This window comes from Vicia villosa, linkage group LG5 (assembly GCF_029867415.1).
Source record: "Vicia villosa cultivar HV-30 ecotype Madison, WI linkage group LG5, Vvil1.0, whole genome shotgun sequence".
Taxonomy (NCBI): domain Eukaryota; kingdom Viridiplantae; phylum Streptophyta; class Magnoliopsida; order Fabales; family Fabaceae; genus Vicia; species Vicia villosa.
Genome location: NC_081184.1, coordinates 149,777,889 through 149,801,232, shown reverse-complemented (window position 1 = coordinate 149,801,232; position 23,344 = coordinate 149,777,889). Strand labels below are relative to the sequence as shown.

Genomic DNA, 23,344 nt, shown 5'->3' with positions numbered 1-23,344 from the left:
TGTTGTGTGTCTAAGATCGGAATCAAACCCAAAACCTCTAATTAAATTTAAAGAGATCTCTTACCATCTCTTGTTCTTTAGTTACTTTTATATATTTGGGCTTAAATGCATTGTTCCCCTTATTTTAGTTTTTTTATTTCGCTATTCTAAAATTTAGTTCCTTATTAAAATTTAGTTCTTTAATAAATATGAAGATTTTTTTTTACAATTTTGTAAATATAATATATTTATTTATTACATGATCTTTGGGTTGTTTGTGGTGCATTTTGAATCGGTTTTAAAGTAAAAACTAATCCGATTTAAAAATAGATTTAATCGCGGTTTAGTTTTGGATGATATATTAAAAAAGGTTTTTGAATATCCAAAATATAAAATATATTTTTAATAATATTATTAAAATATTAATAAATAATATATTTGATATACTATATAACTTATAACGTATTAAGTTAATATTACAAAATGAGAAAGATCGATCGTGATTGAAACAAATAAAATAATTAATATAAATAGAATAAATTAAACTAATAAATAGTAATTAAAAAATAAGTATGATTAAATAATAAATTAACGCAACATATCATACTAATAAAAACACTTAACTATAAAAGTATATACATGCAATTCGGTTCGGGTTGGATCAATTTAAAAAAAAATCAATCTGAAATTTTCTTTCACAATTTTTGTGATTTTCCAGTTTTGTAAAACAGTTTGCAGTTTTTTAATCGATTTAGATTTAAACGCTCATGCATGATGCTAACATTGAAATTTTTCATCAATAACTAGGTTATTCAACAAAATTACCTCAATAACTAAATTTTTAAATTAATTACGCAATTAGTCAAGTTTAAAAAAAAAGTTACTATAGTCTGCAAGCTACAAAATTCCATTTATGGATTTAAACAAGCTAGGAGACGAAAAATGGTATGTAAAATTGTCTGGTTCTCTACTTTCAATAGGCTACAAACATTCTCTTGTTGATTACTCTTTGTTTACTAAATATAATCATTCCTCCTTTACTGTTTTACTTATCTATGTGGAAGATATAGTGTTGGTTGGAAATGATTTTGCTGAAATTTCTTCTGTCAAAATTTATCTTAATAACTCTTTCAAAATCAAAGATTTAGGGAGTCTTAGATATTTTCTTGGCATTGAAGTGGCCAGATCTTCCAAAGGAATTTTAATTAACCAAAGAAAATACACACTCAAGCTTTTGAAAGAATCTGGGCAGCTTGCTAACAAGCCATCTAAAACACTCTATAACCCTTCTCTTAAGTTCAACTGCCTCGATTCTCCTCTTTATGAGGATGAAACTTAATACAGAAGGCTTATTGGATGACTCCTTTATTTAACAACCACTAGACCAGACATATCTTTTGCAGTTCAACAACTTAGCCAACATGTTTCTAAACTCAAAGTTGTTCACTTCAAAGTTGTCGTCTGTATTCTCCAATATTTAAAAACTGCTCCTGTTGTAGGTTTATTTTACTCTACAGATTCTAACTTACTTTTATCCGGTTTTGCAGATTTGGAATGGGCAACTTGTACGATTTCTCGCAAATCCGTCATAGGATATGCAATTTTCTTGGGCTCTTCTCTCATATCATTGAAATCAAAGAAACGGAACACCATTTCTCGGAGCAGCTTTGAGGCCGAATACCGAGCTTTGGCAAGCTTGGCACGCGAGACCCAATGGCTACATCATTTATTCAAAGATTTGAATAACTCATTCAACAAACCAACTATAGTTTTATGTGATAACAACTCAGCCATCTACCTTGGATATAACCCTTCATTTCATGAACCATCGAAGCACATCGAGATTTACTGCCACGTCACTCGAGAAAATATTGAAGCCGACATAATCAAATTGTTTTTCATTCACTCTCGCCTTTAAATTTCTGATTTTTTGACAAAACCTTTCTACCAATTAGTTTTTGCAACACATCTTTCCAAGCTTGGCCTTCTCAATCTCCGTTACTTTAGCCTAAGTTTTACTTTTCTGTTAATTTTCCCAACTGATTAGGAATATTAGTTTTTCTTCTTATAGTATAAATAATACTCCTTTGTATCTTTATTATTAATAAATAAAAATATTTCTAGTGATGTTGGATATACATACCAAGCATGAGATCGGGTAGGAGTGAAGTGTTTGCAAATATTACCTTAGTCCTCCAAATTGTTAATTTTAACTTGTGACCCTCTTAACTTTCATTTAGTCCATCATCTTAGCTTTACTCTAGCACAATTATCAAACACAAAACTCTTACTTATAAATATGTTGTTGAATTGAAATGTAAGATCCTAAACAAGGCCAAGGACAACCTTATTGATGCTCACCAGAAGCTAGCATCTGATAGAATGAACAACATTTTGATTCAAAATGTAAAGAATTGTACTGATGACCTTATCAAATGGAATGAGATTGAAGACTCAACCATTAGACAGAGGGCCAAGGTTAAGTGGCTAAAAGCTGGGGATGCAAACAACTCTTATTTTCATGCTTCTATTAAGGCTAGGCAACACTCTAAAGCTCTTAATATGTTGATAAAAGATGATGGTTCAGTTTTGACTTCTCAGACTGACATTGAAAATGAAGTTTTAGAGTTTTATGGTAATCTCATGGGAAAAAAAGATTCCTATTTGGACCATGTTGATATTGATGCCATGAGGAGGGGGAGTCAGCTTAAAAGATAACAAAGAGATTGCCTTATAAAACCTGTCACTGTAGAAGAAATCTATGAAGCTCTCAAAGGGATTGATGATCTTTCTGCTCATGGCCTAGATGGTTACACAACAAAATTCTTCAAGAGTGCCTGGGATATCATTAAGCATGATTTAATTAGTGCTATTCAAGAATTCTTTGAAAAGGGTAAACTCTACAAGGCTTTCAACTATACCTTAGTTACCCTTGTACCTAAAAGTCAAACTGCAAGGTGTATTAAGGATTTCAGGCCTATATCTATTTGTACCACAGTCTATAAAATCATATCTCGAATCCTCACAGCCAGGCTTAGTCTTGTTATTGCTAGTATTGTCAGCCCAAATCAAGCTGCCTTTATCCCCGGGCAGCAGATCCTTAGCCACATTCTCTTAGCTTATGAATTAATCAAAGGTTATAATAGAAGTGGAGGCCCTCCTAGATGTATGATCCAAGTTGATATGAAAAAGGCATATGACATGATTGATTGGGTGGCTCTGGAAACTATTATGCAGGAGATGGGAATTCCAATTAAATTCATTAATTGGATTTAATTACTCTAACTTCTGTTTCATACACGTTCAGTATTAATGGCACCCTCTCTCGGCTACTCTTAGAAAAAAGAGGCATAAGGCAAGGAGATCCTATATCTCCCTACCTGTTTGCTATGATAATGGAGTATCTTCAAAGGAAGCTTCACCAAATGCAGAACAATCCAGCTTTCAATCATCATTCAAAGTGTGTGAAAATCCAGGTGACCAACCTTATGTTTGCAGATGATGTACTATTCTTCTCTAGAGGTGATGCTATGTCTGTTGAGTTGCTTCCTAAAGCTTTTCATAACTTCTTGAGCTCAACAGGGATGACGATAAACAATACTAAGAGTAAGATATATTTTGGCTCTATTGCTCCTGATGTGAAACATGAGATCCTGCAGCTGTCCCTGTTCAAAGAGGGTACCCTTCCTTTTCGATATTTAGGGGTTCCTCTAACTAGTAAAAATTTATCAGTTAATCACTATCTGGTGCTTATTGACAAATTTGTTTCTAGAATCATTCACTGGTCCTCTAAACTCTTAAGCTATGCAGGTAGGCTTCTCCTTGTCAAGAGAATTTCCTTTGCAGTGGCTAATTACTGGATGTTATGCTTTCCTCTTCCCAAAACTGTTATCAGAAAAATTGACTCAATCTGTAGATCCTTCCTTTGGATTGGGAAAGATGTTATTACTATAAAGAGCCCAGTTGCTTGGACTGATGTTTGTAAGCCTTTCAAGCAAGGTGGTCTTGGTGTAATCAACCTCTTCATCTGGAATGAGTGTACAATGCTGAAGCTTCTTTGGAATATATGCAACAAAACTAATAGCCTTTGGGTTAAGTGGATTAATTCCTATTATCTCAAAAGGCAAACTATTGTGGATCTGCAGATTAAACCTAGTTACTCCTGGATTATGAAAGCTATTCTGAATCAAAGGGATTATATCCAAAAGTATCAAATTCTCTGGGTTGCCGTGAATAAGAGGCAGAAATTTCAATGTAGTGAAATGTATAAAGCTATTCTGGATTCTCCCAAGGTCTCTTGGAGTCATCTTCTTCTCTTAAACCCTTCTACTCCTCGAGCTGCTTTCATACTTTGGCTTGTGTGCCATGGTAAACTCCCCACAAAAAGCAGGCTGTGCAGATTCGGTATTCTTGTTGATAACAAATGTGGATTTTGTGATAATGAGGAGAGTATCAGTCACCTTTTCTTTGCTTGTGAGGAAATTAAGAGTATTTGGAGAGATGCTTTACAATGGATGGACATTCAGCATACTCCAAGAAATTGGGAAGAGGAATTGCCCCGAATTCAAGGCAAAGGTAAAGGAAAAGGTTGGAGGGCTAAACTCTTTAGGCTTGCTCTTACTGAAACATTATATGGGGCTTGGATTTACAGAAATGGAATATGTTTTGGTAAAGTGATGCATAGAGCAAAAGTGATGGATACTATTATTGAGAGAATAGTATATAGAAGCTGGATTTGTAAAGATTTAAAAAGCCACATTGTTCATTATATGGCTTCTTAGATATCTTTTGTCTTGATTCTTTGTCCTCTTGAGAGCTGGATCTCTGAGATCGCTTTGTAATCTCTGTTTTTGGAATTTCATAAAAGTCTATTTTATTCCAAAAAAAAAAACTACATAATTTCGTTATAGTGATTGATTTATTCAACTGAATTATCCGATTTAATTATGCGTTTGATCGATGACATATTGGTTCAACCAATAAATTAATGGTGAATACTCTGATATCCTTAAATTCAGTTGGATAGTGATACCCTCGTCCAATCAAACAAGGTTATTCATTGCCGTGATCCCTTTTAATTACTATATTTTAAAATAAATTAATTTTTTAAATTAATTTATACTAAAGTAAGGAAATTCAAATCCTTATCATGGATACTAAGAATTTGCTTAAATTAATAGCCTAATTTGATGAGAGATCCAATTTCTAAAACATTACTTTCAAGCCATGCATTGATTTTAATTTATTATTATTCCCTTTATTAAATTTTTATAAAATATAGAAGTTTTTTTTTTTACAAAATAAGATGGATTGCTACAATGACAGCTACAATGACACCTAAGCAAGATGTACTGTTTTACAAGTACTCTATATATGAGATAGATTTGGAGCAACAAAAGATAAGATCTGCAACCATGCACTTCTCCTCATGCATGTTTCTTGTCTTATTAATCCTAACAACACATCACTCCACACCTTCACTCTCAGAAAGATGTAACCCATATGACAAAACTACCCTCCTCCAAATCAAAAAACAACTCGGCAACCCAACCAAACTCTCTTCATGGAACCCAACCACCGACTGCTGCGACAGTTGGTACGGTGTTTCATGCGACTTCAACACATGGCTCCACCGTGTCATCCATCTTGCTCTCGACAACCTCAAACTCCCTCAACCCGTTCAAATCCCACCCTCCATTACCAACCTCCCTTTCCTCCTCTTCCTCGCTCTCAACAACAATCCCAACCTTGTTGGCCCTATCCCACCCACCATTTCCAACCTCACCAGACTCGAGTACTTTTTCCTCAGCCACACCAGCATCTCCGGTGAGATACCCAACACTCTCTCTAACAACAAACGCCTCATAAGCCTCGACTTTAGTTACAGCAAACTCACCGGTACTCTCCCTGCCACACTCCCGTCTCTTCCTAACATTGGCGGAATCATTTTCTCCGGCAACAAACTCACTGGCACAATACCAGAATCCTACGGCTCGTTCCCGAAATCCTTTACAGTGCTGAATCTTTCACGAAACCGCCTCTCCGGGAAGATTCCGGCTTCTCTGGCGAAACTGAACCTTTTGTTTGTGGAATTAGAACAGAACATGTTGGAGGGTGATGCTTCAGTGTTTTTTGGGTCGAAGAAAAGCACTTTCAAGATATTATTAGGAAAGAACTCGTTTTCTTTTGATATTGGAAAAGTTGGATTGTCTAAGGATTTGCATGCTTTGGATTTGAGCAACAATAAAATCTACGGTTCTCTACCTGAAGGACTCACTAAGCTGAAGTTTTTGCAAAAGTTGAATGTTAGCAACAATAATTTGTGTGGTCAGATTCCACAAGGTGGACAAATGCAAAGGTTTGATAAGGCTTCTTATGCTCATAATAAATGCTTGTGTGGATCTCCTCTTCTAGCTTGCAAAGCTTGAATTGAATCCATATTTTGTTGATGTAATTTTGGATAATTAATTTTTAATCCATTTCATATTATATAATGGATCTTTAAATTTATTTATTTTTTTGTCGCATTATTTTTCATTTTACAAAGTGTTATTTAGACACGGGATTATCTGAAAAGATAGAAGAGAAGAATTAATAACTTAAAAAACTGGAAAAATATATGGTGTTGGTATTCATATAAATGGGACAAAAAAACAACATATATTTTGTAAAATGGAAATGGAGTATAAAGATGCATTGACTGTTTATTTTAAATTTTTATCTAATAAAAATATATTGTTTTGCTATGTTATATAAATTATTTAAAATTTTCAATATGAAATTTATGATGATAATTTATTCGTCATTACATCACCTCTTTTCTCTAATATTCTCTAATATGAATAGATTGAATAGCAATAGTGAAAGAAAAATAATACAATAAAATAAATGACATTCTACTAGAAAACGATTATACAAGTGGTCAGTTGATTCATAATTTTTAGATTGTATTTAAAACATATTATACTATTATCTATTGAGAATGAAAAAGTATCTTTTTCCATGTTTGTAAATGAAAACACAAAGGAAAAGGAAAGAGAGTCACGAAAGTAGTTTACTTAATTAAACCTTTGACACGTAGGGAGAGTGGAAACTAGTGAGCAGAAGGAAAGATACGAACTCTATGGTATGTGGAAAGCGTAAATTCAAGAAAGGAAAGATTTGCATCTACACGCACCTTCTTCTTCGCTAAATTCACGGAAGCGGATTCACTAACTTTTTTTTTAGGGATAACAACAAATAGGATTGGGTGCGAGTTTCACAATACCCGCACCTAAAATATAACATCCGAACATGAACCTAGGCCCAGTCAATTCAGGTTTTCATCCGTTAAGTCGAATTCCGGTGCGGGTGAGTGGACCCCACGAATTTGAGTCTGTTTGCCATCCCTAATTTTTACGCCAGAAGACAGGCGACTTTCAGCTAATTACAACGGTCCGATCAATCTATTGTCCCATATCTTGCCACATGTTCTGATTTTTTAATTAATTTTGAAAACAAAACTTAAACAAACAAAACAATATTTATTTTAAGGAAAAAACTTCTCTACCAAGAGAAATACTTGCATGGGTACATACATAAATTCATATTTTGAGTAGTGTACATTCGATCAATCACATGATGCCATTTAATTTTAATATTTTTATTTATTTATTAAATAGTATAATTATTTTTTTATTTTTAAAACATTTTATATGGGAGATAATCTTACCAAACTTTTTGAGTTGAGTAGATAATAATTCACCTTATTTTAAACATAAACATCATCAAGCTCTGATCCTCGCCGTCAAGCCGCATATTTTCGTCACATATTGCAACCATTGGTCCCCTATTAATTTCACATTTGATAATGGTAGAAAGTTAAGTATAGTTTTTTTAAGAAAAAAATTGGATCTTTAATTTATGAGTATAATTCCTGTAAAAACAATTTGAATGAAATCAAGAAAGCCAACAGTTTTTTAAGGTTAAAGCAGACAAAAATAAAAAAAATAAGTGCCTAAAAAATTGGAGATCGATGGCGGTGGCATGTTTCTAGTGCAATCATGATGAGTGACAACCAAAGGTTGAAGGAAGTGCAAAGGCAGTTGAAAATTGAAAGCGGCGATCAACGAAACCGAAGGTTGAAGAAGGTGCAAAGCGGTTGAAATTTGAAAGCGGCGATGAACTAAGACAACCGAAGGTTGAAGGAGGTGTAAAGCGCTGGAAAATTGATAGCAACTATTAGCAACGGTGAGTGAAGATTGAAGGAGGTGCAAGGGCAGTCGAAAATTAAAAGTGGCAATGAGCGACGAGTGAAGGTTGAAGGAGATGCAAAGGTGGTGGAAAATTGAAGGCGGCGAGATGAGAAGTTGAAGATATATGCATGCAGTACTTTCTTTTCCTTTTTTTAACTTTTACACTCTAGTTAATTTTTAAAAAGAAAACAAATTATAAAGTAAAGTGTCATGATATCGTACACATGATTTATCAAACGATTGTAGTTGGATGAAAGTCACCCTGACTTTGCCGCTTCAAAGTCAGGGAATGCGTTTCCTAAATTCACTAAGTTACATGAAAATTTTGGAGCAAAAGAAATGTTTGATATTTTTGGTAAGAATGGCTAAATAGATGAGGTAGTTATACCCTTAAAAAGGAGATAAAAGAGGGAAAGATTTGTCTTTTCTAAATTCTCATGAGACAAAAATTTGTTCGTAACAAAATTAGATAATATTTTTTTGGATCGGTCGCCAAGGTCGAGTAGATCCCGAGATCCAAAATTAAAAGAATGCAAAGCATGACAAAGATACAAGGAATAGTCTTAAGTCATTTCAGGTGACTCTGTCTTGAAACCCAGTCAACACCGTGAGATTCATCTTACAGTCATCCATGTTCCACTCCCTCCTTTTGTATTTCAGTTACCAACAAATTCTCAAATAAAAGCAGAGTTAGCGTAGTATTTTGAAGAATATTTACTTTCATTTGAAATTTCATTATTCACTTCCTACACTAACTTGAGCTTTGGTGTGTTAACTTGCATGTTAGCTTCGTCCACCGTGTTAGAATCAAAGCTCCATTGTGACGCAACGTTCAGTTCAACATATCCGATCATCCTCCCGTTGTCGTGCAAAACATCATCCTTGTCACTAAAAAGTACAACTTGAGTAACCGACTCAACGACTGAAGCAGACAGGGTGCCAGCAGACGTACCCGAAGCAGAAGCTCCACTCATCAAGGGCGTGCTCGAAATTCCAATCAGAGCAGCGGTAACTCAGATCTCTTTCTTCAACCGTCGCATGTCATCCTCACTTTTCATAATATTTGCAAATAAGGCGTAAACATTAGGGAAGACTAAAAGAAGGAAAAATACAATATGTAATCCTAAAGTCAGCATACCAAAGATCTTCTTCCTCTCTTCTTTAGACTTGGGGTCTATGATCCAGCGAGTTTGGAGGCATCTCTTCAGTCGGGTCTTGGAAGCAACGTTAGAGGGAACCACCCCATCTACATTGTCAAGCTCTTGGAAAAAAGGACACTAACTGGCCTTTTAGTTATAACTCTTCCTCGAACAAATCTTTTCCCTTTTAATGACACATCCCGACTCCGCTAAGGAAATGACTTTGAGTCCAATATTTGCAAAAAAATATTTGTCCAAGAAGAATAAGAAGCATCATGATTTAAGTTACAAATATTCATATAAGCTTCCTAGTTGAGGGTGATCACCAAGAAAAAGTGATCCTTGAAGTTTTTCACGCTATAAGAATGAGGCTCGACGTATTTAACACTATGTTGGAGAGAAATTATGCTAGAACCATATACAGATTTAGAACCACTTTGCATCGTGAAGAGGTGAAATAAAACTCTCCATGCCAGTTGGTATTCCTTGTACTCAAACTAGTGTTGAAAGACCTTCACAAACGTCAAACTCACAAGATGAAATTATGAAGGAGCAATAAGCAAATGATTCAAAACACTGATCTCTAACTCATTAAAGGGAAGAAGGTAACAACCTAGGGAGAATAGAAATTCACCCTTTCCAATCATCTTGGACTGGTTGTTGTCCTAAATGAAAAAATGATTACTATCAAAGATCAATTTAAGATGAGGAATAAGAAGTAACTTTACTATTGAAATAAGATTCACATGAAATGTGAGAATGTACAAGACATTTTGTAGAATCAAGGTATTATTGATAACAACTCTACCTATGGCTTGAACAAGAATTTGGCTACCATTTGGAAAAGTAAAAAATTTATAAAGTAATGGTTTATATGACTCAAAAAAGGAAACAATGAAACAAATGTGGGATGTAGCATTTGAATCTATTATCCAAGTACTAGAGGATTTTAATTTATGAGAGTCTATAGTGGAAAATCTCATACCTATGACTGAGTTCACTAATGAGGTAGCTTCAGATATCCCAGCCTTGGACATTTGAGTTTGCAAGAACTGAATGATTTGTTGGTAATACTATGAGGTCATGATTTCCATGTGAGGAACTGATTCAGTGCTTGTAGTGCCATTGTCATTGACATTATTGCTTTGATTTGATGGCCTGTAGCTTTGAGAATTCTTGTATCCAGGAGGATAACCATGAAGTTGAAGCACTTCTCTTTAAGGTGATCAATGACTCCACAATAAGCAAAAGTTGTCCATTCCTTTTTGAAAGCCTTAGAACTTGCTTAAACAACACAAGCCTATCAAGTTAGCCGTGACTTCTCTTTATATCTCATCTGGAGTAACCATGGACAAAACAACGTCGATTGAAGGTAAAGGATCCATTAGTAAAAATTTCCCACGAACTTGATTGAAAGATTCAGTGAGGCCCATCAAGAAGGTAAGAATATGTTCATTTTGAAGATGATCAACAATAGGTTGCACGCCACCATCGTGACAAGTATGAATATGTCTATATTCTCCTAATTCCTCCCACAAAAACTTGAATTGAGTGTAATAAGCACTTACAATAGTGGAACCTTGTGTGCAACTCAGAAGATTCTTTTTCAGCTAAAAGACACGAGGGCCATTCTTCTGCTAAAATCGATCTTGAAGCTTTTTCTAGAATTCTGTAGCATTTGCACCATATATGACACTTGCAGAGATTTCCTTCGAAACTGAATTAAGAAGCCATAAAGAAATTATGTTATTGTTACACGTCTAAGAACAATACAAGGGTGAGTTTTCTTCTGGTTTTGGAATTGTGCCATCCATAATACCAGTCTTGTTGTTGCCATCAAGAGCCATTATCATTGCTCATCACCAAGAGTTGAAGTTATTACTGATTAATGGTTAAGAAACCAAAACAACCCCATAATGATCAAATGAATGAAGATAATAAGGATCATCGTGGTTTGCCATTGAATCAATGAAAGCACGATGTGAGGTGAAGAAAAATGGAAGCGAAAATAAAAAAAATAACTTCTGATACCATGTTGTAGTTGAGAGAATTCATGATGGGATACAATGAGAGGCTTTAGTGTGTGTGCGTGTGTGTTCTAAAGTGAAAGGTAATTACAAGTTACAACAAACTCTAAATTAAATAGTTGCATCAACCAACAACTAATACCTAACTTGAAGCTTAAGAAACTAACTCCTAACTAACTTGAGCAAAGGTTCTTAATAATATTTCTTATAACTTATTAAAAGTCTATTTATATTCAAAAGTCTATGTATTTTAATGGATTATTTGATAGAATGAATTTTGAGAGACTTTTATGTTTAAAAAATACACATATTAACAATCTCACTCAAATTTGTGAGACTTTTCCAAACTCTCCAAGATGTATGATTTCTCTCGGGTGTGATGTATAGTCTATAATTTAAGAAAATTAATGGTTGTGGAAAAGTAAAAAATGCTCTTATTTGATTTTTTGTCATCACATTAAATACGTGGTTATTTAGTCTTTGTACAATAAAGTTCTTAATTTTATTATTAAAATAATACAACCCTCATATTTTATCAAACTTATCGAATCATAAAAAAAATTTATTATTGATATATTTTTATATATACGAAAAATGGTATTTATGATCAAAATGTTTTTTAGTAAAAAATGGTATATGGGAAAAATTTATTCAAAAAATTTATCATTGAGCTAAATATTTTTATATACGAAAATTTAATATTGATCCAAATATTTTTGTAAATGATACCTAAATAAAAATAATATTTGTATACGGAAAAAATTTATTATTTACGAAAAAATGGTATTTATGATTCAAATATTTTTTATTCAAAAATGGTATACGGGGAAAAATCTACTATTGATTCAAATATTTTTGTAAATGATACCTAAACAAAAATGAAGTCTGTATACGAGGAAATTTTTTTTATTATTGATCTAAATATTTTTATATATGAGAAATGGTATTTATGATCAAATATTTTTGATCCAAAAATGGTATATGGGAAAAAATCTATTATTGATCTAAATATTTTTATATACAAAAATTTAATATTGATCCAAATATTTTTGTAAATGATACCTTAAGAAAAATAATATTTGTATAGGGAAAAATATATTATTTACGAAAAATGGTATTTATGATCCAAATATTTTTTATTCAAAAACGGTATACGAGGAAAAATCTATTATTGATCTAAATATTTTTATATACGAAATTTACTATTTATCCAAATATTTTTGTAAATGATACCTAAACAAAAATGAAGTCTGTATACGGGAAACAAATCTATTATTGCTCTAAATATTTTTATATACGAAAAATGTTATTTATGATCCAAATATTTTTTATTCAAAAATGGCATAGACCAAAAAATATATTATATATTGATTTAAATATTTTTATATATGAAAATTTAATATTGATGCAAATATTTTTGTAAATGATACCTAAACAAAAATAATATTTGTATACGAAAAAATCTATTATTTATGATTCAAATATTTTTATTCAAAAATGGTATACGGGAAAAAAATATACTATTGATCTAAATATTTTTATATACGAGAAATGATATTTATAATCAAATATTTTTGATCCAAAAATAATATACGGGGAAAAATCTATTATTGGTATAAATATTTTTATATATGAAATAATCAATTATTTATCTAAATATTTTCTTTTCTCTGTTAACATTTTATTTAAAATAAGTGTTATATCCAAATACGTGTAATCGATTAGAACCCGTGCGTATGAACGTGTTTGTTATTAGTTTTAAAATAAATTGAATATGAAATAATTTGAATTCTTGTATGAACCCTTTATTTATGATTGAGTTGTTTCTATATCTCACATTGCATGACATGGTGGTGGACGCCTTTCTATTATTTTTTTTTTTTTGTAATCAAGAAATAATATTGATAAATTGGAGTCAATCGGAGTCACTCTCCTATTTGAGTTAGACTTTTGGGTCTTGAGCATTTAATTTAATTTATGCTCATGGTCTTCTTTGTTTTACTCCATTCCACCAACACTCCAAGCATGAGACCCGGTAGGAATGAAGTGTTTGAAAATATTACTTTGATCCACAAATTTTTTTAATTTAAACTCATGACCCTCTTAACTTTACTTTAGTCCATCATCTTAGATTTACTTTATCACAGTTATCAAATACAAAATCTTACTTATAAATATTTTGTTGAAATGCAAGAGCGTCAACAATTATATTTTAATTTGTGGAGAACCAATATAAATTTTAACATGCATAGAAATATGATTTGGTGCAAAATTGTTGGAAATAAAGCACAAAATCATTTTTGTCATTGTTATTTTTGATTGTTTGTTATTATCATTCTAAATTATTATTGCTAGTACTAGGGTTACACTAATCTCTATATCTGTATGGTTTGAGATAAGAATACTATATTTTGATTTTGACTATGCAAGATGTTATGTTTTTTGGTTTTAAATTTCTTATTTAGTTTTTTTTTCTCATAAGAAGAAAAAATATATTTGTGTCTTTTATGTTGGGTTAATTATTTAATTAGAGATCGGTGTCATTAATTAATAATAAGTTGTATTAATATAAATAATGGTAAATTTTATTGTTAAATATTTAAAATCATTTGATTGTGTTTTTTATTGAGTTTTGATGACACTCATTCTAATATCTTTGAGGTATATTGTTTAATTAATATTTACTTTTTTAAATTTTACTAAAGAGAGAATAAAGAGTTTGTCTATTTCCTTCAAATGAGGAGAAAGAGAAGAGATCGAGGGGAGAGATTTTAAATATAGTTTTATATATTTGATATGATATTCAAATGTAAAAAATTGATACATATTTTTTTGGAATAAAATTTCTAATATTGAGTATATTTGATTCAGATCAAATTCCCCGATACAAATTAAACTATATACTAATAATAACTTTTAAATCATGATGAATCATTTAACAAAACAAATATATAAAATAACTTATTATTAAAATTAATGATTTAAAATTTTCAATAAAATGTATAAAAAAACATGAATGATTTAAAATTTGATATAAAAGAAAATATGATAGGATAAATAACAAAATTAGAAAAAAAAATGAATATAAATAAATATAAACAATTATTAAAAAAGTGAAATAATTATGATTTATGTTAAGTACAAAAATTTAAATGTAGATAACAATTATAATAAATTATTATAGCAATCCAAAAAAATCACATAGAAAAAAAACATTAACACGAAAGAAAATAAATAATTTTGAAATAATAAAATTAAACCGATTATATTTTAGTAAATATAATTATTTTTAAAATATCAAAACTTATATTCCCTCCCTTCAAAATCCCCCTTATTATAGTGGACAAATCTTTTTGTTCTTCGTAGTAACAAAATATCTTTTTCGTTCTACTTCACATATTAATCTGTCTATTAAATTGCAATAAGTTGTGAAGCTCTCTAATTGGAGAATTTAACAGAGGATACTAATTCCTAAAGTCCAATAGAATTGTACTGGATGACAAAACTCTTTTTCAAAAAAATTTAAGTGTCTAAGATCAAAATCAAACTCAAAACCTCTAATTAAATTTAAAGAGATCTCTTAACATCTCGCTTTTGTTCTTTGTTACTTTTATATATTTGGGTTTAAATGCATTGTTCCCCTTATTTTAGTTTTTTTTATTTCGTTATTCTAAAATTTAGTTTTTTAATCATTATTTAATAAATATTAAGATTTTTTTTACAATTTTGTAAATATAATATATTTATTTATTACATGATCCTTAGGGTGTTTGGGGTGCATTTTGAATCGGTTTTAAAGAAAAAAAAATCATCCGATTCAAAAATAGATTTACTCGCGGTTTGGTTTTGGATGATATATTAAAAAAGATTTTGGAATATCCAAAATACAAAATATATTTTTTAATATTATTATAAAAATATTAATAAATAATATATTTAATATAATATATAACATATAACGTATTAGGTTAATATTACAAAATGAGAAAGACAACCGTGATTGAAACAAATAAATAATTAAAATAAATAAAATAAATTAAACTAATAAATAGTAATTAAAAAATACGTATGATTGAATAATAAATTAACACAATTTATCATATTAATAAAAATAAATAACTATAAAAATATATACATGTAATTCAGTTCGGTTTGGATCAATTTGAAAAAAAATAATCTGAGCGGGGAGATTGCTTCTTGCCGTTTCTATGAATTGGACCAATGCTTATTGGGCCGTTTATATCTATGAGCGGATTGGGCAAATTGGATCAATTGGACTAGTCCCTAACAAATATTTTCTTGGCATTGAAGTGGCCAGATCTTCCAAAAGAATTTTAATTTGTGAAGAACCAATATAAATTTTACAATGCATAGAAATATTATTTAGGAGAAGATGAAATTAAAATTAGTTGTTATTTTTTAAGAAAAAGAAACATTTTATTATTAAAAAGATTTCATATTTGTATCAATTTTAAAATTTATTGAATCTTTTCAAATTTTCAAAATCAAACCAAATAGCACTTAAATAAAATTATAAAGAATATCTTCCAACTTAATTATAGGTTATGAATTATAAGAATCTCTTCCAACTTAATTATAGGTATTTCTTTTCCATGAGATAAATTAAATTGTACGTTTTGTAGATATGAAGTAGAGAATAAAAACCATTCTTTTTTTTTGGTTGCCGGGTGGTGAAGGCAATTTGGTTAGATATAGCTCTTTAAGTGGAACCATAGCGATACGGTTTGAAATATTAAGTCTATGGTTTGGAAGTGGTCATTTTGCAGGAAAATTACGTACCCCAATTATTCGTTTTATGAGTTCATTAATGATCCGCTTCTTTTTCTCTCATAAATTTAATTGGTGGTAATTTTCTTTTTTGTCGGGTTTTTCCTGTCTCTTGTGTAATCGGGTTGGAAAACCCTTAGTTCTCCCTATAAATATATCTTGCTTACACAAAAAAATTATAGGTTATGAGTTCGGATCCAAATTACATTTTTTTAATGATAAAGATTACTATTTTTTAAATCAATATAATCCTACAAAATATATTAAAATGTAAACTTTTTTCACCAAATAATCTTTCAAAATCTGATCTTTTAAATATTTATTAAGATATGTTAGTCTACTTAAAATCTTATGTTATGCAAAAATATGTTAAAAAACCTTATGACATTCAAATAACAGTAATTAAATTAAGTTCAATTTCAATATTTAACGTAATATTTTGAGAATCTATCATCCAATTCTTGTTGATGATAAAATAAATAAATGTTTAAAAAATTAATGCGGATTAATGAATTTAAATTATTGAAAAACAAGGTTAAATTTTACAAATTGATCCAAATTAAATTACACATACTGTATTAATTATATTAATATAAAAACATTAATTATATTGATCTTAATAGACAAGCTTGAATGGCCTAAAAATATCTTTTATAGTATGTATAAAAAAAAAATCTTTCATAGTTTCTAGTTTAATCTTTTCAATTAAATAAAAATTAATATTTTTTTCTTTTAAAAAATATCTGATCTCAGGTTATAATAACATGTTGGGGCCCAAATACCAATTATGCTGGGTAGATAATCATCTAAAGAAATCAATTAGAATTAAAAAACATATCACTATTAAATAAATACGTTAAAATACTAATTTGCTTGTATTTTCTTTGCTTAATTTTTGTTGTTCTATTTCATGCGCAATTATACTTGATACGTTTTATTCAATTTTAGCCATAATTATTCTACTATTTTTTGTCTATAAATATAACTTTTTCTCAATACTAGTTTTAATCAATATATATTTGCACAACTGCTAAACTATTAAAATAATTTGAAGATGGCTAGAATAAGATTTTCACCTCTTGTTGCCACTATTCTTGTTGTCATATTGATCGTCGGTGAGTACATTTTCTTGTTCAATACAAATATATAAAATGTTTTAGAACATATTAGTTATTATTTTTCCAAATTTGAATCAGGATGCGAGAAAGCAATGGGTGAGGCTATGGAAATTAATGGTGCAGTGCAGTGTTGTCATGACAATCACATAGGAAGATGCATTCCAGGTGTAGACGACAATCGTTGTAATCAGATTTGCAGTAACAATTGTTATAAAGGAGGTCGTTGCAAAATTGTTGGAAATAAAGCACCAAATCATTTTTGTCATTGTTTTTGCTGATTATTTGTTATTACCATCATTCTAAATTATTATTGCTAGTACTAGGGTTACACTAATCTAACCATATTTGTATGATTTGAAATAAGAATACTATATTTTGATTTTGACAATGCAAGATGTTTTGTTTTTTAGTTTTAAATTTCTTATTTTTTTTCTCTCATAAGAGGAAAAAAATATATTTGTGTCTTTTATGTTGGGTTAATTATTTCATTAGAGATTGGCGTCATTAATTATTAATAAGTTATATTAATATAAATAATGGTAAATTTTATTGTGAAATATTAAAAATCATTTGATTGTGTTTTTTATTGTGTTTTGATGACACTCATTCTATTACCTTTGTAGTACATGTTTAACTAATATTTACTTTTTCAATTTTTCTTAAGAGAATATAAGTAATACAACAATTTAGATACACTATTATAGTGGACACATTTTCTTTTTCATAGGAACCGAATATTTTTTTCCGAGCAACTTTACATATTAATCTCTCGAGTCTAAGAGGACTACAATAAGTGGTAAAACTCTCTCGCAAGAGAATTTAGCAAGAGAATTTAGCTGCTGAGATTAATCCCTCATGTCCAATAGGACTATAATAGTTGACAACATTCTTTCTCAAAAAATTTAACACTATTACGTGTCTAAGATCAGAATCAAACTTAGAACCTCTGATTAAGTTTAAAGATATATCTTACCATCTTGCGTTGTTCCTTTGTTACATTTATATAGTTGGGCATAAATGCATAATTCCCCTTATTTTATGTTTTATTTCTCTATTTTAAAATTTAGTATTTTAATGCTTAGGGTGTTTGCGGTGCATTTTGAATTGGTTTTAAAGCAAAAATTCATTCGATTCAAAAATAGACTTATTTGAGGTTTGATTTTGGATGATATATTAAAAAAGGTTTTTGAACATCCAAATACAAAATATATTTTTTATTAATATTATAAAAATATTAATAAATAATATTTTTGTGGAGACCTTAAAGGATTCAGACATTCAAGCGAAGCTAAACACCACATACTAGTGTCACCAAGGTCGTACACAGTCAAAAACACCAATAAATACATCAAATCTACTTAATTATAAGATTGTTAATATATACATGAACTTTAGTTATTCTCTGCATACTACTTCGGATGGTCACAGTTTGTTTTTCTGGCCCTCCAAAGATAGTATGTAATGCCTCAGACTATTTTCCGGATGATCGACTGACTCCACAAACCTACACGAGTCTTTTTAGACTACTTTGACCTCACTCGCACGCTTTTCGAGAAACATATCAGAAGGTCACCCATCCCAATATTGCTCCAAGTCAAGCACGCTTAATTGTGGAGTTCTCATGGAATGGGCTACCGAAAAGAAGATGCATCTTGTTGGTATAGGTAGTACCCATCAATCCTTATAAGCTTCCCTTCAACCATGCAGTCACTCCTTGCCATATTAGGCCTCGAGTGTTACATGCGGTGCAACCACCCCTCGCCTTCTTCGGTTTTGGGTGTTACATGCCCACTAGCTTTCGCATGGTTCGTCCTGGAACCACATCGTACTAGGGAAGGTATGGCTCTGATACCATTTTCTTTTGAGATGATCGATTGACCCAACAAACCAATACAGGTCTTTTCAGCATGCTTTGACCTCACTCACACGCTTTCCGGGTAACTTCCCAGAAGGTCACTCATCCCTAAATTGCTCCAAGTCAAGCATGCTTAACTGTGGAGTTCTCATGGAACGGGATACCGAAAAGAAGATGCATCTTGTTGGTATAGGTAGTACCCATCAATCATTATAAGATTCCCTTCAACCATGCAGTCACTCCTTGCCAAATTCGGCCTCGAGTGTTACATGCGGTGCAACCATCCCTCGCCTTCTCCGGCCTCGAGTGTTACATAGTAGGTTGAATCAGCAATAACAACCTTGAGTATTTTCCGTCTCCACCCTTTCCTTCTTGTTTCTTTAATAATCCAATCTTTCTCCATATGCCAGGCCTGACCTATTCGCATATAGCCTAGCCAACCCATTATATTTTCCCACACTAACTTTGTTTTCTTACACTGAAAAAACAAATGATCAATAGTTTCATTTTCTTGGCAGAAGCTACACATTGAATCAGCTATCATTCCAAATATATTCAATTTGTCTGTTGTTTTTAATTTGCCTATGAAGAGAAGTCAAAGGTGGAATTTTGCACAAGGTTTGGCATTGTTGTTGAAGAATAGTTTTTCCAGTCCACCTGAGTTTTCCCCCTGATGTTCTGGTAGTATTCCAAAGTTTTAAATTTCTCTTTTTCTAGAGTACCTCCCTAGTCTTGTTGCTGCATACGTATCTCTCCACCCTTCATGATTTGTTTGAGGATCCACGAGCAATCAACATGAACTTTCTATTGTTGAATATCAGCACCTTTCACATAGCAAGCATCCAGTCATTTCAACCATAATTTGTCTTTTTTTAGCTTGAAGATTCCACAAGAGTTTTAGCATGGTGGCTTAGTTCCATTCTTTCAATGAAGTAATGTTAAGTCCACTTGCATTTTTGGGATCACAAATCTTGTACCATGCAATATGAGCTTTCCTACTGCCTTCACTTTTCCACTCCACAGGAACATTCTACAAATGCTTTCAATTTGGTGGATGATTTTCTTTGGTATAGGGAACACCTGCATCTAATAAGCAGTACCAGAGAAAAACACACTTTTAACTAACCGACTTCTGCCAGCAAAGCTTAGAAGGTGGGAAGTCCAATGATGAATCTTGGACACAATTTTATCAACCAACGGTTGACATTGGTTCACATTAAGATTTATGCTTGTTAAGGGGACTCCAATATATTTGAAAGGCAGGTTCCCTTCTTCAAATCTAGTCATTCTCAAAATCACGATTTTCTTCAAGTTGCTTGTACCTTGAAAATACACTTTACACTTATTTGGATTAGCCTTCAATTCCGTGGAAAATTGATTGAACACTCGCATCATCAACTTAATAGACACAACATCAACTCTGGCAAATAGGAGCGGATCATCTACAAAGCATATGTTTGTAATTTTTAGCCTAACACACTTTGGGTGGAAATTATAGTCAGGTTTCTCTTGTAGTTTTGCCAGACATCAGTGCGGGTACTCCATAATCAGAACAAACAAAATGAGAGATATATGGTGCCCATGTCTAATTCTCCTTTTAGCTTTGAGAATCCCACTGATATGCCCAATAAAAGGAATCAACATGTGTTATCCTGCTCAAGCTACCAACAATGTTGAGAATCCAAATGTTGTTTTAAAGGATGTTGTGGTGCAAAACCAGCCTGAGCCTCAAGATATTGCTGTACATGGTGTTGTGGTGCAAAACCAGCATCAAATTCAAGATGTTGTTGAATAAGGTGTTGTGTTTAGACTAATGAGAGCTCTCTGGGTGAGGAGAATAAGAAGAAGAAGAAGGTTGAGGCAAATAATTAATTTTTTCGATTCTGATGATGATGAGGCTGACTATGGTTGGTCTAATTTAATCTCAACGAAAGGGTTTAGATATGATTATGGTTTTTGATTATGTAATGAAAGTTTATATAATGAAGTCTTAATCTTTCTGTTTAACTGTCTTAAGGTTATCAACTTAAACTATAAGCTTAAACTAACAACTTAAACTATCAGCTTAAACTACAAATTAGATAAACTAACAAACAAATAATTATAATTAAAAATTCAACAGTTTGCGATGAACTTACTCGTAAGAAGCTGTCTTTTAGTTGCATTCTTGTCAAGTTCACTGCATCTTCAACTATTACATTTCATAACAAAGTAACTATTAAATATAAAGCAGATAAGAATCAGTGTAAAATTTTCAAATTTCAAACGCTACTTCAACTATTACATTTCACAACAAAGTAAATATTAAACATGAACGAGATAAGAAAACACAACAACTTCAAATTTCCAGAAAATCTCTCTGACTTCAGTTTGTTCTTCAAATTCTTATTCTTGTTTTTTAATCTTCATACATAACCTTCAAATAGCCCATAACTTCCAAATCTGAATTTATATTACTCTCATCTTTATTTCTCAATTGTTCTCTCATGTCTTCATCTCATATAAACAAATTACATGTTTCATCACTCATCCAAAATGGACATCTCCAAAAAAGTCTTCCTTTATTATGTCCCTTCTTGCATTGGTACGAAACCATACGACTATCACAACCACAGAAATTTCCAAATTTAGATTTTGTAGTGGAAGAAGACATGGTAAAACCTTTGGATGAGTTTGTTTTCAAATGCGACAATTGAAACAAAACTGAACAACAACAATGAGTATGAGTGTTCTTGTCTTATTCTCGGTGATGTCGACGACGTTGGTGTTAGGGTGGGTTTGTTTCTTTTTTATGTTGAAAAATGGATATTTAGCGTTTCACATGTATAAAGAAGCGTCAGTGTGTAACAACCGTTCTATAAAGGAGCCTTAGTGATATACCAATTATTTTTTAATTAAATATAAATAAAATTGAATAGGCGTGCATTAACGTAAAATGGATTAACTATTTGAGGAACCTAAGGATCGAACCCAGGAAAGCTGGGTTACACTACAACATAAATAATGGTGGTTTAATTATGGCGTTTAGGAAAACCCGTCATAATTTACAGTTAATTACGATATAAATGACAAAATGTTAGTAATTTTCAAACGCCATTATTTACTTTATTGTTTTTTATTTTTCCCTTAGGCTTAGCGTTATTTTCACTCTTCCCTCTAATGTTTTATTTTTACGAAATATATCCTCTTTTTTTTGTTAGTTTATCATATTTTCTTACTTCAATAATAAAATAAATTTTAATGAATATTAAATAAATAATAGTAATAATATCCTTAATTAAAGAGAAAACAAAACCTAATCTCGATCTGTTCTTCTTCCTCCAAGAAAACACGTCCCTTTTCAAAGAAAACCTAATCATGAACCCTTCCTATCCATAATTCGATTACCGTTAATCCTTTTTAAATTTCAACTTTCTCTTATTCACGTTATTTCACTTTCAATCGATATCCAACCGTAAATCATCCAATGATTTAAAGTTAGTATTTCAATATCCCTATCAATATGTAACCCTAACAATCAACACTGCCAATCATTTGAATCTTCATTTCATAATATTCTGTCACAAATCCGTATTCCAAAGTACACAATCAGGTGTTCTGCTTCTCAGTTCTACTACTCCGTGTTTCACAATTAAGCAAGTATGAACATGTCTATATTCTCCTAATTTCTCCCACAAAAACTTGAATTGAGTATAGTAAGAACTTACAGTAGAGGAACCTTGTGTGCAACTAAGAAGATTCTTTTTTAACTAAACGACACGAGGACCATTCTTTTTCTGAAATCGTTCTTGAAGCTCTTTCCAGATTTCTGCAGCATTTTCACCATATATGACACTTGTAGAGATTTCCTACGAAACTGAATTAAGAAGCCATAAAGAAATTATGTTATTTTTACACATCCAATAAAAATAATGGGGTGAGTTTTCTTCAGGTTTGGGAATTGTGCCCTCCATAATACCAGTCTTCTTCTTGCCATCAAGAGCCATTATCATTGCTCGTCGCCAAGAGTTGAAGTTATCATTGATTAATGGTTGAGGAACCAAAACAACCCGAGAATGATCAGATGAATGAAGATAATAAGGATCATCGTGGTTTTCCATTGAATCAATGAAATCACGATGTAAGGTGAAGAAAAATGGAAGCGAAAATAAAAAAATAACTTCTGATACCATGCTGTAGTTGAGAGAATTCATGATGGGATACA

At 31.3% G+C, this 23,344-nt stretch overlaps 1 protein-coding gene across 1 annotated transcript; it reads left to right on the top strand.

The window, feature by feature from the left end:
- The first annotated feature begins 5,363 nt into the window (after positions 1-5,363).
- On the top strand, positions 5,364-6,493 carry LOC131607762 (polygalacturonase inhibitor 1-like). Its single transcript, XM_058879723.1, has one exon. The coding sequence runs from the start codon at positions 5,394-5,396 to the stop codon at positions 6,405-6,407; it is 1,014 nt and encodes a 337-aa protein (XP_058735706.1). The 5' UTR covers positions 5,364-5,393; the 3' UTR covers positions 6,408-6,493.
- The last annotated feature ends 16,851 nt before the right edge of the window (positions 6,494-23,344 follow it).

What these genes read in the sequence shown, in the direction of transcription:
- LOC131607762 (XM_058879723.1), top strand. Translation starts at nt 5,394, where the DNA reads ATGCACTTCTCCTCATGCATGTTTCTTGTCTTATTAATCCTAACAACA.